A 20629-nucleotide genomic window follows, 5' to 3' on the forward strand; every position below is an offset into this window, starting at 1 on the left:
TTAAAGTGCAAAACAAGGAATTTCGGTTAATCGGTTAATCGAAACAAATTAATCGGTTTATTTGTTATTTGAAAATCGGCAATTTTAAATTATTCGAACAGTTAACCGTCCAAAATTAATCGGTTAACCGATTAACGGTTAATCGATTAAATACCCTATTAGATACCCATATTGTCTATATTAATGACTTAGTAATCCAGATATATGTAAAAAATATGTCAAAAACGAGGTTGTCCTGGTTTTTATCTTTATATCTCAGCCATTTGTAGACCGATTTTCTCGATTTTAAATAGCAACCGCGACGTAAGAATTCCGGAGATATCGATGTATGAATCGTGTATGTAAGTTATTTGGGGGCTTCGGAAAGTTGATATTAACATACACACAGACGGACATGGCTTAATCGATCCGCTATCTATAAGGATCCAGAATTATATACTTTATAGGGTCGGAAATGAAAATTTAGAAATTACAAACGGAATATATGTACATATGTATATAACCCTTCTCACGAAGGTGAAGGGTATAAAAATGCTAGAGCTTTCACAAATCAGGGCTAAAAAATTGTTTGCTCTTTTTGAGTAAATTTGTAAATATCCATTTCAGGAGTCCATTTCATTTCAGAGACGAAAATCACACCTAAAATCTATGCATCCTTTGATAACATTAAGTTTAGAGATCCTGAATTTCTTGGTTCACCGATTTAATTGTCTTAGGTCATTACTCCAGAGAGTGTATCCAAAAGTATCCATTATTAAATTTAATTCTGTAGACAATTGAAATGAATTAATCTGGCAACAATGGAATCCAACCAAAGTAAATCATATCATTTCTTTTTATTTAAACAAGTAAGAACAAAATTGTTCTCATTATTATGGGAATATGTATGTATGTATGTTGTTGTTATTGTTGTTATTTTTATTAATAATAATTTTCATACACCACTGAATGACTGACTGCCTGTATTATTGTTTGATAATTTTCTATTTAATAATTTTGTTTATTCATAAACAAAATTATTTAACACTCATACTTTATACAAAATTTAAATCTACCTCTCTCCCACTCTTAAAATTCATCAGATTTGCAGCAGTCTGACTGCAGTCTCTGTGTTTTCAATTTACACTCTCTTTAGTTTGTTATTATGTTTATTAAGTGTTGCTGTTAGTTTTGGTTGTTGTTATTGCTGTTGTTGTCATTACCCTTAGTATCTCTTGTTAAATTTATTGTTTTGGTTTCACATTCATTGTTGTTGTTGTACATGAACACACACACATGCATGTTTGTACTCAAATTCACGTACATAGATACTCAAGTACTTGCATGCTGATGCTTGTCTGCCTGCCTGCCAGCCAGCCAGCCTATTTACAGTAATTTTGTTTACTTATTTATTCATACGTGTGTATTGGTATGTTGTGGTCGCTTCTAGTCAGTGTTTTTTGTTGTTTTCGTTGTTATTTTCATTATTCAGTGTGTCCAAAGATTGTTTAATTTACATCAACGAAAAGTTTAAATTGTGTTGAGTTGATTTTTTGCTTTGCTTATTTTGTTGTTGATGCTGCCACTGATTGTTGTTGTTGGCTGCTGCTGCTGCTACTACATATCCATCCGTGTACACACGACTACAACTACTGTTGTTGGTAGCAAAGTGCTATTGCTATTTTCGTTTTAATATTGAGTATCTTGTTGTGTTTGTATATTGTGGAAGTCTTAATTGTGATCTCGTAAAGTAAAGTGTTTGTTCGGCAAAAAAAAATACAGATAAAAAGAAATTTGTTCTAAAAGATAAATTTGGTAAGAATTTATTTGCAAAAAATAAATAACAAAAAATATACTTAAACAAAATTCCTTTGTGGCAGTTGTATTAGTTTGTCTGTATCTTTCATATAGAATTTGTTAAGTTTTATCAAGTGCTCTAAATATAATTGAAAGTGAAATTTTTAAATTAAATATAAATAAATTAATATATGTATTCATTAAAGTGATATACATACAAATGTATGTAGTTATTATATAAAACAGTTTGGTTAAAGGTTAAAATAGCTACATAATTGTTAAATATTTTAACAATGTTGCTTAAAATTTCAGAACAACGAATAAAATAAATTTCAACCAAAATATGAAAAACAACAGAGCTATATTCGGCTATACCGAATCTTATATACCCTTCACCAAATTATACTTTAAAATTAAATTTTTAGGTAAAAAAAAATTGATTTGTTTTGCAAAATTTTTTTAATTTATTTTAAAAAAAGTTTTTTCCAAATTTTTTTTTTATAATTTTATGGAAAAAAAAAATTATAACTAAAATTTTTTTTGCTAAAAAAAATTCGGGTTACAAAATATTTTTCTCGATTTTGAACCATTGTAGGTCCCACTTACACATACACATCCTTGCAATGGACTTTGAAATATCTATCATTGGATATCCATATTGTCTGTATTAACGACTTAGTAATCCAGATATATATCAAAAATAGGCCTTTTTTAAATAGCGGAAATATTCCCGATACAATGATGTATGAATGATGTATGAAAGTTTTTTGGGGGCTGCGGAAAATGTAGAAATTACAAACGGAATGACAAACTTATATATACCCTTGCCACTCATTGTGAAGGGTATAACAACTCAAAAAATTTTAAAGTCGGTCAGGTCTACACAAGACAAATGTTCAAAGTAGCAATGTATAGCAAGGATGGAAAACTTAGTGCTATTGAAGTTTTTGTACCAATGCAACCCAACGATATATGAAGCTCTTCTTATCAAAAAGATGGGGGGTATATTGATTTCTTCATTCCGTTTGTAACACATCGAAATATTCATCTTAGACCCAAAAAATTATATATATTTTGGATCCTCATAAGATTCTAAGTCTGTTGAGCTAGCTGGCTGAACTTTTGCACAAATAACTACTCTCTGTTATAAGGCTTATGTGGTATTAAAAATAAAATTACGGCAACAATTGGGAAACGTTTGTCCCTAGTCCCTATTATCGATCATATTATTATGAAAGGTCATAGTCCAACAGGTATGATTTTTTATACAGTGCGTCAAAGTTTTAATTTTTTGCTCGAAGGGAGCATTATACATTATTAAAAAAAAGTAAATGTCCTTTTTGAATGGACTTTTTTGGTTTTTCTCGAAAAAAAAGTTAAAATTAACCCCTAAAGAGAGGAGATAGAGGGTTAAGAATATATTGCCCCAACACGCACCTTAAAGAATAACAATCTGCTTAGGATCACTTTCTGAGTCGATTATACGATGTCCGATGTCACCAAATTGTATAATGATGGGTTCATGACACTATGAAACAAATGAAGGCTTTTGGAAAAACACAAGATCATGAGAGTATAGGTTCGACTCTACTACCAAAGGGTAGTAAAACCCTTTCCATTTTGGTGACCGATTTTTTTTTAAGTTTCTGAAAATCTGTGGGGCCTCTAAAAAAGGTATCATCAGTTTTTGGTTAACAGCAAATTCAGACTTTGTGATACGCCTTAACTTTATATGGCAATAACATAGCTAAGAGTCCGAATAAATTTTGTTAACATTTTTTCCAAAAAATAGCTTTTTCGTGCACTTTTGTTGAAAAAATATAGGAAGAAAAAATGTATTTTTTACTTTTTTTTTGAATAACTTCCAGGGACTCCTAATTTTTCACTAGCAATATTTAGCAAAGTTGTAGCTACGGTAAATCTGAATAACTCTTGTGAACATATCAATGCAATCTGAACATATCTAGGCACTCTAAATAGCTGTCAAAAATCACTTTGTAGCTTAAAAATTTTAGTTTTTTACTATTTTTTGACTATAAAACAAAAATTTTGTGTTAAAAATGTGTGTTCGAGTGTATACTTCTCTATTGTGCTGGAATATCGAAGAATGAGCAAATCATTATCGGCATGATCCGGGCGCATCACTTTATCCAATCTTGATCAAGCAAGACCGGCTTGATGCAAGAAATGAAAAAAACTTTAAAATTTTTGAAAGTGGGCAAGGTTTGTGGAGCTTCTGATGAGTAAATATAAGCTTTTTATATAAGTTTTTGATGTCGGTGGAAACCTTATGACTATAAGTTAATTTTGTGTTTTTTCGGACGTAATTTACCTTAAAAACTAATAATATTTTAAAATGGTGATTTTCCATCAAGAAAAATACAAATTTTGAATTAATATAAAATTTTAACGGATACAGATATCACAATAAAATTTGGAAGTAATATAGATCTAAATGTTCTTAAGTCAATGGCATCACTAATGTTGCCATTGTTTGTTTTCAAAAAACGAAATTCATAAAACGGGGAAAATGTGTTCCAAAAACTGAGTTTTCTTTAGAAAATAGCCCACTTTGACGTTATTTACAGTATGATAGTATAAACGATTTGTATGTATATAGGGCTACACAAATATGACAAGTTTCGGTGCTTTGCGTTTTTAGAATTTTTTATTCAAACCTAAAATTTTGTATCAAAATTGGCCAAGTTTGGATAGGGCTGGGGGATACAATGTCCGCTTAAGTTAGTCAAATATTACTTTATATGTTTTTGCATTAAGTTCTTTTTTAGAATTTTTTATTCAAACCTAAAATTTTGTTTCAAAATTGGCCAAGTTTGGATAGGGCTGGGGGGTACAATGTCCGCTTAAGTTAGTCAAATTTTACTTTATACGTTTTTGCATTAAGTTCTCTTTCCAGATCATAAAAAAATGTATATAGTCCCGAAGAAAATTAGTTTTTTTATAAAAGAAAAAATATGGGGACTTTTTTAGGAAAAAACTTAAAAAACACACGCAAACAAAGTTGAAATATACAAAAAGATGCTTCAACTTTGGATGCGTGTAACTTTTTATAGGGACTAAATAATTGTTATCAGGTTTGTTTTATTTTCTTTAGAATTTTATCGCAAATATACGTCATATATAAAAAGCAAATTTCGACCTTTCGTAGGCCCATCATATATAAAATACGAAAAAAAGATCGAGCAAAATTTAAAAAAAAAATTAAACCTTAATATCTCTTGAACTAAAAGAGATAACCTACAGATTATCTTCTTCTCAAGGTCTATCTATATTTTAAATTTCGACTCAATCGGATCATAAATTGTTTTTTAGCGATTTTTTTTTAAATGTGTGACATTGAGGATCCACCCACTGATCCCCATTCCGAACACCTCAGTCGAGTAAATTACAGCACAACATAGAAGTGTGGACTTGATACTATTTTAACAAAAAAATCTTTGTTTTAGCGTCAAAAAATAGTAAAAACGAAAATTGTTAAGGTACAAATTGATCTTTATGTGCTATTTAGAGTGACTAATCACGTTCAGAATGCATTGATATGTTCTCAAGCGTTGGTCAACTTTATCGTAGCTACAACTTTGCTAAATATTGTTAGTGAAAAATTAGGAGACCCTGGAAGTTATGCTAAAAAAGTAAAAAAAATAATTTTTCTTCCTACATTTTTTCAACAAAAGTGCACGAAAAAGCTATTTTTTGGAAAAAAAAAAATGTTAACAAAATTTATTTGGCGGACTCTTAGCTATATTATTGCCATATAAAGTTAAGCCGTATCACAAAGTCTGAATTAGCTGTTAACCAAAAACTGATGACACCTTTTTTAGAGGCCCCAATGATTTTCAGAAAATTAGGGTGACCATAAAAAAAAATCGGTCACCAAAATGGACAAACTGAGTATAGAATTTTACTACCCTTTGGTAGTAGAGTCGAACCTATACAGTCATGATCGTGTGTTTTTTTCACTGTTGCATTGTGGAATTAGTCATAGCTCCCACATGAGGCCTACTTACGAAAATCCCTTTAACTGGCATAAATCTCTTAAAAATTTTGGTATTTTTGATACGACCAGCCAAAAAAAGTTTCTTGACCAAGAATTGAGTCATTGCTCCTTAATAGTTGTTGTAAAACTAAACAGGACCTTGCAAAATCATTGGGAGCTACTCAAGCAGCAATTTGAAAACTTTTGCGAGCTGCATCCAAAAGCTGGGAAATTTGGTACCATACGACTTGAAGTCGGGTTACCTTGAAAGACGATTTTGCATGTCTGAAATGGTGCTTGAACGCTATAGAAGAAAATGGACCCATTATGATAACCGGAAGAGATCGTATGTGAAGCCCGGCCAACCAGCCGAATCGACACCAAAGTCAAATACCCATGGCGGTAAGGTAATGCTCTTTATTTGGTGGGACCAAAAGTGTCCAATCTATTATAAGCTGCTGAAATCTAGCCAGACCATCACAGGAAACCTATACCAAATACAACTGATTCGTTTAAAGTGATCATTGGCCGAAAAACGCCCAAATATGTGGCCAAACACGAAACCGTATTATTCCAACTTGACAACGCTTTGGCACATGTTGCAATATTTGGAATGAAGTGTTTGAGAAGTTCTGCCTCACCCGCTTTACTGGACTATAAAGCGGGTGCGGCAAATCTTAACCATTGTGCCCCGTCCGACAACTATTTCTTTTGTTCGATGCAGAACTCTCTGGTATACGCTTCACTTTGCAACAGAGTATTCAAAATTGTCGGTTCATGAGCAGTTATTTTGGCTCCGGATCCATATGTTGGCAGAATGATGGGAAAAGGTTATAGCTAACAATAGCCAATACTTTGAATAAATTTATATTGTACAAATGTTTCAAAGAACAAAATAATAATTTTTTCAAAGAAGGAAATTTCTATTAAAAGTGGTAGTAGCATAAAATAAATTTTGATTGTTATTTTAATAACAAAAATCTTAAAAAATATAACAATTCTAGTAATTTACATTTATGTGTGTGAAGATAAATTCGTATTTAACTAGCACAGACAAAAACCACATTTTTTAACATTGCTCATTTTACAGTCAACAGAGCACTGTTAATCACTTAACAGTCTTGATAATTGAATTATAATACAAAAATACGTCTGAAATAGGTATCAGAAATAATTTCAGAAACAATTTCAGAAATATAAAAAATTAAAAAAAATATTTCAGATGTTTTTTTTATAATAATATAAAAAAAAAACATTTTGAAAAAAGTCACTTTTATGATGAAGTTCAGGCGACGAATTTGGAAAAATATGAAGTTGCACACGTAACCCACTATATACGAATGGTAGTCCAATGGGTCCTAAATGCGACTGCATAAGTCGAATTTCTGAAATAATTTTGGAATTTGAGAAAAACAGTTTTTAAAAAAAGTCTATTTTGAAAAAAGTCACTTTTATGATGAAGTTCAGGCGACGAATTTGGAAAAATATGGAGTTGCACACGTATCCCACTATATACGAATGGTAGTCCAATGGGTCCTAAATGCGACTGCATAAGTCGAATTTCTGAAATAATTTTGGAATTTGAGAAAAACAGTTTTTAAAAAAAGTCTATTTTGAAAAAAGTCACTTTTATGATGAAGTTCAGGCGACGAATTTGGAAAAATATGGAGTTGCACACGTAACCCACTATATACGAATGGTAGTCCAATGGGTCCTAAATGCGACTGCATAAGTCGAATTTCTGAAATAATTTTGGAATTTGAGAAAAACAGTTTTTAAAAAAAGTCTTTTTTCAAAATAGACTACCATTCGTATACAGTGGGTTACGTGTGCAAATCCATATTTTTCCAAATTCGTCGCCTGAAGTTCATCATAAAAGTGACTTTTTTCAAAATAGACTTTTTTTAAAAACTGTTTTTCTCAAATTCCAAAATTATTTCAGAAATTCGACTTATGCAGTCGCATTTAGGACCCATTGGACTACCATTCGTATATAGAGGGTTAAGTGTGCAAATCCATATTTTTCCAAATTCGTCGCCTGAAGTTCATCATAAAAGTGACTTTTTTCAAAATAGACTTTTTTTAAAAACAGTTTTTCTCAAATTCCAAAATTATTTCAGAAATTCGACTTATGCAGTCGCATTTAGGACCCATTGGACTACCATTCGTATATAGTGGGTTACGTGTGCAACTCCATATTTTTCCAAATTCGTCGCCTGAACTTCATCATAAAAGTGACTTTTTTCAAAATAGACTTTTTTAAAAACTGTTTTTCTCAAATTCGTCGCCTGAACTTCATCATAAAAGTGACTTTTTTCAAAATAGACTTTTTTTAAAAACTGTTTTTCTCAAATTCCAAAATTATTTCAGAAATTCGACTTATGCAGTCGCATTTAGGACCCATTGGACTACCATTCGTATATAGTGGGTTATGTGTGCAACTCCATATTTTTCCAAATTCGTCGCTTGAACTTCATCATAAAAGTGACTTTTTTCAAAATAGACTTTTTTTAAAAACTGTTTTTCTCAAATTCCAAAATTATTTCAGAAATTCGATTTATGCAGTCGCATTTAGGACCCATTGGACTACCATTCGTATATAGTGGGATACGTGTGCAACTCCATATTTTTCCAAATTCGTCGCCTGAACTTCATCATAAAAGTGACTTTTTTCAAAATAGACTTTTTTTAAAAACTGTTTTTCTCAAATTCCAAAATTATTTCAGAAATTCGACTTATGCAGTCGCATTTAGGACCCATTGGACTACCATTCGTATATAGTGGGTTACGTGTGCAACTCCATATTTTTCCAAATTCGTCGCCTGAACTTCATCATAAAAGTGACTTTTTTCAAAATAGACTTTTTTAAAAACAGTTTTTCTCAAATTCCAAAATTATTTCAGAAATTCGACTTATGCAGTCGCATTTAGGACTCATTGGACTACCATTCGTATATAGTGGGTTACGTGTGCAAATCCATATTTTTCCAAATTCGTCGCCTGAAGTTCATCATAAAAGTGACTTTTTTCAAAATAGCCTTTTTTTAAAAACAGTTTTTCTCAAATTCCAAAATTATTTCAGAAATTCGACTTATGCAGTCGCATTTAGGACTCATTGGACTACCATTCGTATATAGTGGGTTACGTGTGCAACTCCATATTTTTCCAAATTCGTCGCCTGAACTTCATCATAAAAGTGACTTTTTTCAAAATAGACTTTTTTAAAAACTGTTTTTCTCAAATTCGTCGCCTGAACTTCATCATAAAAGTGACTTTTTTCAAAATAGACTTTTTTTAAAAACTGTTTTTCTCAAATTCCAAAATTATTTCAGAAATTCGACTTATGCAGTCGCATTTAGGACCCATTGGACTACCATTCGTATATAGTGGGATACGTGTGCAACTCCATATTTTTCCAAATTCGTCGCCTGAACTTCATCATAAAAGTGACTTTTTTCAAAATAGACTTTTTTTAAAAACTGTTTTTCTCAAATTCCAAAATTATTTCAGAAATTCGACTTATGCAGTCGCATTTAGGACCCATTGGACTACCATTCGTATATAGTGGGTTACGTGTGCAACTCCATATTTTTCCAAATTCGTCGCCTGAACTTCATCATAAAAGTGACTTTTTTCACAAAATACAAAATTCATGTCAACAAGTTGTGGTACGATCGGTCCACAATTAGTCATAGCTCCCATATAGACCCGATTCCGAAAATCACTTTAACGTGCATAAATTTCTTAAAAATATTGGTATGAACACAAAATTCACCATAAATAACTCTCACATAGACATAAATCACACGACCTAATTTCACGGTGATCGGTCCATAATTGGTCATAGCTCCCATATAAGGCCCCCTTCCGAATATTAGTGTAGGGTATTGTTTGGTCGGGCTTGACCGACCATACTTTCTTAGTTGTTATTATTTAATATTACCTTATAAAGTAATTATTATTTTATTATTAAATTAGATTAAATTTGCCACAATTCCAATTTGACTGTCATTAAACTATTAACTTGTTTTCATAACAAGCTAAAATTTATCTAAAGTATACTAACAAAATTTGCAAATTAGTACCCTTACCACCTTTAACAGCATCCATTTAACAACAGCAAATAATAATCAGATAAAAAATAACATCTCAAATGTGTTTGTATACCTACAGATAAATCACACGTATAAACAACCAAAAACGGAAACGGACATGCGCCATATTGTATAAAGAAAATTACAACAATAACTACTAACAAGAAACAAAAACAGTTGGTATGGTAGTGGTAACGAAAGCAGCAAACAACCACAAAGATAAAAAAAATTTGGCAGCAAAAACAGTTAACACTCTTTGTTGCACACACACAAAGATACATTAAAGAGCCAGTGGTATTAACAGCAAAACAAGTTAAGAGAGAGAGTGAGATATAAGAAAAAGAGATTGAGTGCCAAACCATTGAGTATGTTTAAAAATAAAGCACTCATTGTAGTAAGACAAAAATAAGAGTTAATAAAACCAGTTGATACTTCTAAACGTTAAGATAAAAGCAAATTGTGAGATGGCTTTTACGCGCCATCAAATAGAAAAAAGACGTTTAATTGAATTGGTTAAATTGAATCCCATTTTGTGGGATTGTCGTTTGCCCCACTACAAGCGATCGGACAAGAAAAAAGCCTTGAAATGGAATGAATTGGGTCGCATATTCAGTGTAAATGGTGAACGAGTGCAAAGAACTTTTACTTCATTGAGGGAAATATTTCGCCGAGAATTGAATCATGAGAAAATGCTGGGCGCCCGATTTAAATCCAAATGGGAGTATTATGATGAAATGGCTTTTCTGAAGGAGGTGATAAGAGAAAGAAAGTAAGTTGGAAAGAAAATTAATTTTTATTAAAAACATTTTTCAATTATTATTAATATTTTTCTTAAAGATCACGAGAACGTGCCAAATCCAATGATGTCATGCCGCCCAATTTGAATAACACCAATAATAACACCTCTACCGGCATAGATGAGTACCAGTATTTTGCTCCCAATGATCCCAATAATCCACAAAACCAATCCACCACACCGCCTATAACAGCTACACAGGCCTCACTTTTGCCCCTAACACAACCCATAACGGTATCACAAATACTACCTACTACCACACATAATGGCAACTCAACACCATTGCTGCCGCCCCTAAATCCTAGCAATTTGTCCCTACCCATGACAACTATAGCCACCACCCAACTACAACCAGATGTTTTACTTAATCTAACACCCACAACTTTGGCAGCTTTACAAAAACTTAATGCATCTAATTCTACTTTTCCAAATCAACAACCCTCACGACCTTTGTCAAGAGCCCGATCTCTAACCATACGCTCTTGCTCCTCTTCGCCCTCCATTTACATAAAAGACGAACCCGATTCGTTAGAGGACACCATTTCGTTGGACACCAATTCCAATGGTAAAATCAAAGATACTCACAAATCTCTAAACAGCCGTTCCAAGGATACTTCCTCTAAACTTTTATTAAATTCCAAAAATCTTAATTCCTCTACCCAAAATCTAGTCATAGATGAGCGAGACTGTTCGGATTTGGATGATGATCCTGATGATGATGTTGATATGCTGGACGATCGCCTATCGATTGCCACTTCCCTGCAAAGTCTTAATAAGGAACCTCCAGTCGCAGCAGTTGGTAATAACAGTCATCATCCCACGCCTCGTTCCCAGCCATTGCATAATTTGTATCCCAAGCCAACAGCAAGAGAAATACTTTATACGAAATTTGGAGAATTTTTGGCGGCTCGTTTGAATACTTTAAATGAGACGGTGGCCAATGAGTTGATGAATAAAATTTTAATGTTAATTGCAGAGAAGTAAGTGAGGGTCAAGTATTGTGCAGGAAATTAAAAATATCGATTATATTTACAAAATTTTAAGGAGATTATTTTGGAGGTTTTGTTTTATCTCCGCACAGTTTGGTAACTTAAAAATATATCGGAATAAATCTGTATTTTCTAAGTGGATAGCCCGGCTTTTGACACTCAACTATAGAAGAGATATTAATAAGTTATTGTTTTGAATAAGGCATAAGTTTCTTTCAATGAGGACTGGGGTCTCACGACCAAAATTTTTTTTTTTCCAAAGTTGTTTTTTTAATTTTTTGGAAATTTTTTTTTTTCGAATTGTTGTTTTAATTTTGTTTTTAAATTTAAATTTAAAAAATTTTTTTTTGGTTTTTTAAATTTTTTTGGTAAAAAAAGAATTCGGGTTAAAAAATATTTTTTCCGATTTTGACCAATTGTAGGTCCAACTTACTATGGTCTTATATCCGTCGTTGCAAAGGTCTTTGAAATATCTATCGTTAGATATCCAAATTGTCTATATTAACGACTTAGTAATCCAGATATAGGTCAAAAATTGGTAAAAAATCGAGGTTGTCCTGGTTTTCCTCATATCTCAGTTATTTTTGGACCAATTTTGCTGATTTTAAACAGGAAACTTCTCGAAAGCATGCCTGACAGAATTATTGAAGATTTGGATCCCGAAGATATCTGGGGTCTTCAGAAAATTGATTTCAACAGACAGATGGACAGACAGACGGACATGGCTTAATCAACGCCGCTATCTATAAGGATCCAGAATATATATACTTTATAGGGTCGGAAAATTATATTGTGGAATTTACAAACGGAGTGACAAACTTATATATACCCTTCTCATGAAGGTGAATGGTATAATTAAGCCAATATTCCGTTTTAATCACTAAATTTTACTAGCGGAAAGTCTGCTACTGTCTTTTTTTCAAAAATCTTTAAAATTTTTAACAACTAAAAACTTCCAAATTCAAAACTTAATCTCAACTCTTGTATAGACATGCGAAGTTTTATTAAAATCGTTCTATTCATTTAGACATTTTAGAATTATTTCCATTTTGATTAAATTCTCTCACTGTGCTCTGTTTTTTAAACCTAGTGACAATGCCATAAACCATTAAAGAACTAAAGATTAAAAAAATGTTTAGGAATATATCTTGTAGAGCTTGTACATGAATACAATTGAACTTTGACAACTTGCAGCTCAACTATCAATCGAGTACATGTAGGAGTGTAACCTTGTAAATAATTCTAAGGCAGTGGTCGGCTCTCATAGTCACCAGGAGACGAACATATTCGGTCATGTAGGATTAGAACTAAGAAGCAAAAAAAAACAGGTAGAGAAAGTGATTAACATGATTAACATGATTATTATCCATATTCTCTTTATGCCGACCACTGTTTTAAAGAAATTTAATGTTTTTTTTGGTAGTCACTGAAGCTACATTTCTCGACTTGCAACAAGTTCAAGCTTAATAATAGCCCACCACTGTTTTCAGCAATTTACTTTTTTTGGTAGTTAATCAAGCTAATTTTAGTATTTTCAATGTATTATTCCATTAAATGATACCTCTTCTCAACTTGCAACAAGTTACTTGCACTTGCAAGTGTAAGCTCAAGCTTAATAATAGCCCACCACTGTTTTCTGCAATTTACTTTCTTTTGGTAGTCAATCAAGCTAAGTTTACTATTTTCAATGTATTCTTTCATTATATAATAACTAATCTCAACTTGCAACAATTTACTTGCATATGTAAGCTCAAAATTAATAATATCTGCTGCAGTAAATGTTTCAATAATTAAATTCAATATAATTTATATTTAAAAAAAAATTAGCCTATAAAATTTTGTTTTCAAAATTATTTACAAAAGAAAAATTGTTATTAGTATTAAGTATGAGTATTGAATTGAAATTTTCTTTATGTTTTAAATTAACTCTAAGAGTTATAGCCAATAAGTTAGATGATAACATCTACCCAAAAGACTATTTGTTTCAACATTATTATTAGTTTAAGTTTTATACATATTAAGGCATTATTTTAATATATTATTTTAAAAAAAACATGAATCTGGTGCCAAAAAATATTTAAAAATGGAACATGTAATGGAATTTTGTTTTTGTATTAAAAACTATTTTGAAATGGATTGTAAATGTGTTTTATTTTAACAAGTTTTGGTATTTGGTAAAATTTAGGAATCTTATTGAAACACAAAAAAATCTTATTGAAACTCGAAATAAGCCACTGCAGAAAATTCAAAAGTACTATTGGAAGAAAAGTACCACAAACTCCCACTAAGTAGATCACATTATTCTCACAATAATTCAAAATGTTTTATACGGAAAAACTAGTAAGTATCATTAAGTCTCCCATATCATTAAGTCTCCCATATATTTACCATGTTCACTAATAACAACCCGCCTATTTTCAGCCAAATTACGTAGAATTATAAAAAAAAAACAATTTCAGACAAAGTCTGAAGAATCTCGCAACTTTAGTTATCCATATATTCGAATTTGACTATAAATATTTAGAAATAACTCTTTACTTTTAATGGGAGGTGACTCATACACTGTTCCGGTCGCTCCTATTTTTGGTTTAACCTCATGCACTTATAAGAAACTGTATCATTTAAAGTTTGAAGACTTTCACAATTATATTTCTCCAGATATTTGAAATCAAGTATTTACGTTATACGCAATGTGCCACGCACACTAATCCATTACCGCCCATCAGGCAAAATTTGAAGACGTCCACAATTATATTTCTCAAGATATTTAGAAATAACAATTTATTTTGTTTGGTTCATGCAGTGAGAAGAAATTGATTCGCATAAAATTTGAAGACTGTGACATTTATAGTTCTGCAGATATTCGAATGTAACTATTTACTTTCTTAATGTCATGTCTATGGGCTAAGAGATTATTTTTCATAACAATGAATTCATATTAATAAATCACACGCTTTTAAATGCCTAAGTTGGCAAAAGACATTGATTTTATCACTGCAAGAAAATACAACTTCCCCGCCAATTTTGAATTCAAAACATTTTAAAATCTATATTTCTTATTCAACCGTGAAAATTTTAAAATTTCTTTGAGATTCTGAATTTGAAGGATATTTCCGTTCAAAGTTCAAGACAAAAATTATATTTTTTTTAAATTTTTTTTTTGTAAATTTTTGTACAAAAAAAAATCATAAAATTTTTTTTTGCTAAAAGAAATATCTGAAATTTATTTGTTTAAAAGGTATGATTTTTCGCAACGAATACATATTTATAAATCAAAAGCTTTTAAATACCTAATTTAGCAAAAACATTGATTTTATCACAGTAAGGAAAACAACTTCCCCGCCAATTTCAAATTCAAAACATTTTAAAATCTATATATCTGATTCAACCATGGAAATTTTAAAATTTATTAGAGATTCTGAATTTGAAGGATATTCCCAGTCGAATTTGAAGACAAAAATTATATATTATTTTAATTTTTTTTTTTTTTTAAAAATTTTTGTACAAAAATTTATATTTGTATTAAAAAAAAAATCATAAAAATTTTTTTTCTTAAAAAAAATATTTGAAATTGTATTTGTTTAAAAGGGATTATTTTTCGCAACGAATACATATTTATAAATCAAAAGCTTTTAAATACCTAACTTAGCAATAAACATTGATTTTATTACAGTAAGAGAAAACAACTTCCCCACCAATTTCAAATTCAAAACATTTTAAAATCTATATTTCTCATTTAACCGTAAAAAATTTAAAATTTCTTTGAGATTCTGAATTTAAAGGATAATCCCATTCAAATTTCAAGACAAAAACTATATTTTTTTTTAATTTTTTTTTTTTGTAAATTTTTGTCCAAAAAAAAACATAAATTTTTTTTTTGCTAAAAAAAATATCTGAAATTTATTTGTTTAAGAGGGATTATTTTTCGCAACGAATACATATTTATAAATCAAAAGCTTTTAAATACCTAATTTAGCAAAAAACATTGATTTTATCACAGTAAGAGAAAACAACTTCCCCACCAATTTCAAATTCAAAACATTTTAAAATCTATATTTCTTATTTACGGCCATTTTCACAATGTACGATTATTTCATTTTAACCGGAAAATTAACTAACTGTCGGTTTGTTTAACGGGGACCATTTAACCAACGGTTACCGATTTACGTTTCACCATCATTTGATTACTTAACCAAAGCATTCAGTAGAAAGTATGGCAATAATGCATACATTTGTTTACGAAAAATAGTGTAATGAAAGATTGAAATATAAAAAATTGTCTAAAAGACGGCATAAAAAATAATAATTTGTGTTTTCTTAGTGGTATAATAAAAAAAAACGTATAAAACTCAAAAATATTAAGGTACCTAACTGTAAAATTTACAGAACAAACTAAACAACAATTACTGAAAACCAACAAGGAAAAGTGCACATTTGTTGTTTGGTTTGTAAGTGCAATATCCGGGTGGTATATGGATCACCCCGTGTAAAATTTCCTTATCTTCGCTTTACACTTTTAAAAATTATAAATATTACAAAATATAAATGTTTTTCCATGTTCTTTTATTATATTTCTTACAATTAAGATGCTAACCGGCGAAATTTGTTCGGTTATATTTAACAGCAACTTTGTTGTTAAATAGTGTCAATTAAGAATTAATCGTACATTGTGAAATTCAAATTAGCCTAACTTGCGGTTAAAGTTCACGTTAACTTTTAATCGTACATTGTGAGAATGGCCGTTAACCGTAAAAAATTTAAAATTTCTTTGAGATTCTGAATTTAAAGGATAATCCCATTCAAATCTCAAGACAAAAATTATATTTTTTTTTAATTTTTTTTTTGTAAATTTTTGTACAAAAAAATCATAAAATTTTTTTTTTGCTAAAAAAATATCTGAAATTTATTTGTTTAAAAGGGATGATTTTTCGCAACGAATACATATGGGGCATTTCACGTCAAGTGAACCAACTTTTGAAATCGATGTCTTCCGATCGCGATGAAATTTGCACCAATGTTAGTTCTATTGGATAGTAATTCGGTCAAGAACTCTCTGAGTTATAGGAGGTCAAAATTTGACATTTTGGCCAAACAGGTGTTTTTTTTTATCCATATAACTTATTACCTATTGTTCTTAGCAAAATGTGTCCCAAATAGTTTAGATAGCTATTTATGCAATCTTTCGAAAAAAAAAAATTAAAAAAATTTAATAAAATATTTTTGATTTTTTTTTTTTAAAATCAAAAATATTTTTGACTTTTTTTTCAAAATGGGCCCTTTTTATTTTTTTTTTTATTTTTTTTAAGAAAGCTTAGGTCTTTTCCTAAGCGACCTTAAAGGTCGCTTAGTGGGATGCGAGTGGGATATCTATCAAAAAAAATATTTTGTAACTCAAGATTTAAAATTTTTGATTTTTTTTGCAAAATCAAAAACTTTGTTGACTTTTTTTTTAAAAAATGGACCCATTTTTTAATTTTTTTTTTGCTCAGAAGAAAGCTTATGTGTTTTCCTTTAACACCCTTTTTGTCGCTTAGTGGGATGCGAGTGGGATATCTATAAAAAAAATGTTTTGTAACTCAAGACATACAATTTTTTACTTTTTTTTGAAAAATCAAAAACCTTTTTGACTTTTTTTTTCCAAAATGGACTCTTTTTTTATTAATTTTTTTTTCTCAAAAGAAAGCTTAGGTCTTTTCCTTTAAAACCTTTTTGGTCGCTTAGTGGGATGCGAGTGGGATATCTATCAAAATAAATGTTTTGTAACTCAAGACAAATGTTTTTAAATTGATTTTTTTCATATTTGTGTGTAAGTGTTTCTAAAACCTTAAAAATAAAAACCACAACAACTGACCGATAATAGCCACTGGAGTGGTGCAATATGAGGCCGACCGCTATTAATTTTCCACCCCCAAAATTTGTCTGAGTTTTGTATCTTGCGGCTTTTTTAGTCAATCATAGAGGTAGTTTTCAGCGCACGTGATTTTCATTGTTAAAATATCAGGTGCCCCAGAAACAAATTTTTGGAATCAAGTGGAAATATTTTATGGCCCTTCTCCGAAGTACCAGTTTATTTATTATTTTATGACATTTGACTTTAAGAAGTGGGTGGAGAGGTAGAAGTTGACAGGTAGGTTATTTATATGGTGGTTTATTTTTATTATTATTTGTAACATTTGGTTAAACTAGGTACTTTAGTATGTAAGCCCTTAAAAGATTTTAGACTCATTCATTAAAACGTACTACCTATATGATCTTAAAAAACTATTTATTGTCATTCTGAAGACATACGGAAATCAGTTTTTTAGAAACAGCGTTAAAGTTAAGACGTGTGTTATTTACATAAATACTTACAAAATTCAAAATGTCTACGACTTCTAAAATGGCTAAGGTTGAAAATGAAATTTATTCGTCTTTTTGTTTTAATCCCTTTAACAAAATGAAGCACAGATCATCATATATGCGAAATATTTCCGACGGCTTATTAAAAAAATTCCCTACGCTGTCAAAACGATTGAAAATTTGTGGATCATGCAGGAAAGAGCTCGGAAAGTTGAACGAATTACCGAATTTGAATAGTAATGAGCCTTGCGTTGAAGTTATTCCAGATGAAGAGAAAAGTAATTCCGAGAATGAAGACAGAACTGTTGATGATGATGGTTATTCTAACTTTTCAAATTCAACGAATGAGTGTCGAAACCAATACCATAAGGATGCAGTAGAAGTTCTTGAACAAATAAAAGAGAAATACAAAACGTCACAGAGTGAAGCTGAAAGAATTCAACTTCTCACGCTTGCTCCAAGAACATGGAGTTCTGCAAAAGCAATGACTGAGTTTGGAACGTCTCAACGAAAAGCAAGAATTGCTAAACAATTGGTTGCTGAGCATGGGATTCTCACACTCCCAAACAAAAAGAAGGGAAAAACTTTGGAGTGCGATACTAAATCTCTAATAACTCAGTTTTATCAGCGAGATGATATGAGTCGCCTGATGCCAGGGATGAAAGACTGGATGTCTGTACGAATCGATGGCAAGAAAGTTCAAATGCAGAAGAGAATGGTTCTCTGTAACCTGAATGAATTATTCGCAACATTTCAATCTGAATACGAGGATGTCAAAATTGGATTCACAAAATTTACACAACTGAGGCCAAAACATTGCGTTTTGGCAGGAAGCAGCGGAACTCACACAGTATGTGTTTGTATTTACCATGAAAATGTTAAATTGATGTTGAAGGAAATCAACTTAAATTACTTAAAAGATGATTCATCAGAAGATTTACACCATTACCGCGATTGCCTTAAATTGACTATGTGCCCTAATGCTACAACTTCTTGCCACTTAGGTGAATGTTCGAATTGCCCGGAAACCACATCCATCAAAGAAAATTTAATCAACTCTTTTGATCGAGAATGTACTGAGGAGTTAAAATTTGAATCTTGGCTTCAGACTGAAAGATGCATACATACTAAAGTACCTAGTTTAACCAAATGTTACAAATAATAATAAAAATAAACCACCATATAAATAACCTACCTGTCAACTTCTACCTCTCCACCCACTTCTTAAAGTCAAATGTCATAAAATAATAAATAAACTGGTACTTCGGAGAAGGGCCATAAAATATTTCCACTTGATTCCAAAAATTTGTTTCTGGGGCACCTGATATTTTAACAATGAAAATCACGTGCGCTGAAAACTACCTCTATGATTGACTAAAAAAGCCGCAAGATACAAAACTCGGACAAATTTTGGGGGTGGAAAATTAATAGCGGTCGGCCTCATATTGCACCCCCCCAGTGGCTATTATCGGTCAGTTGTTGTGGTTTTTATTTTTAAGGTTTTAGAAACACTTACACACAAATATGAAAAAAATCAATTTAAAAACATTTGTCTTGAGTTACAAAACATTTATTTTTTCGATTTTGGAAAAAAAAAGTCAAAAAGGTTTTTGATTTTTCAAAAAAAAGTAAAAAATTGTATGTCTTGAGTTACAAAACATTTTTTTTATAGATATCCCACTCGCATCCCACTAAGCGACAAAAAGGGTGTTAAAGGAAAACACATAAGCTTTCTTCTGAGCAAAAAAAAAAATTAAAAAATGGGTCCATTTTTTTAAAAAAAGTCAACAAAATTTTTGATTTTGCAAAAAAATTCAAAAATTTTAAATCTTGAGTTACAAAATATTTTTTTTGATAGATATCCCACTCGCATCCCACTAAGCGACCATATAGGTCGCTTAGGAAAAGACCTAAGCTTTCTTAAAAAAAATAATAAAAAGGGCCTATTTGAAAAAAAAGTCAAAAATATTTTTGATTTTAAAAAAAAAAAAATCAAAAATATTTTATTAAATTTTTTTAATTTTTTTTTTCGAAAGATTGCATAAATAGCTATCTAAACTATTTGGGACACATTTTGCTAAGAACAATAGGTAATAAGTTATATGGATAAAAAAAAACACCTGTTTGGCCAAAATGTCAAATTTTGACCTCCTATAACTCAGAGAGTTCTTGACCGATCTTGTTGAAAAATGGTGTCCGAATTACTATCCAATAGAACTAACATTGGTGCAAATTTCATCGCGATCGGAAGACATCGATTTCAAAAGTTGGTTCACTTGACGTGAAATGCCCCATGTTTATAAATCAAAAGCTTTTAAATATCTAATTTAGCAAAAAACATTGATTTTATCACAGTAAGAGAAAACAACTTCCCCGCCATAAATGGAAATATATGTAGTTTTACGTTCGATTTATTCGAGCTATACAATTATTGTGAAATCTCTTTAAATACTATCTGCGTTGTTGGCCTTGAGTTCTCCATTTGATACTTATATTTTCCGACTTAAATTTTGGAGTAAAGCAAATGTCCCTAAAACATTCCACATATGCACAGTATAAGAATAATTTACATATTTAAACAAATAATAAAAAAAACCTACTTAAAATTTATGTCTGGCAGCCTACAAATATATGTGTGA

General features: G+C 30.7%; 1 protein-coding gene across 1 annotated transcript; it reads left to right on the forward strand.

The window, feature by feature from the left end:
* Positions 1–1748: 1748 nt before the first annotated feature.
* LOC135954274 (neuronal PAS domain-containing protein 4A) lies at positions 1749–11652 on the forward strand. The gene is made up of 3 exons (XM_065504376.1): positions 1749–1794; positions 9946–10635; positions 10704–11652. The coding sequence occupies exons 2-3, from the start codon at positions 10331–10333 to the stop codon at positions 11644–11646; spliced, it is 1248 nt and encodes a 415-aa protein (XP_065360448.1). The 5' UTR covers positions 1749–1794; positions 9946–10330; the 3' UTR covers positions 11647–11652.
* The last annotated feature ends 8977 nt before the right edge of the window (positions 11653–20629 follow it).

Source organism: Calliphora vicina, chromosome 3 (genome assembly GCF_958450345.1).
Source record: "Calliphora vicina chromosome 3, idCalVici1.1, whole genome shotgun sequence".
NCBI classification, from domain to species: domain Eukaryota; kingdom Metazoa; phylum Arthropoda; class Insecta; order Diptera; family Calliphoridae; genus Calliphora; species Calliphora vicina.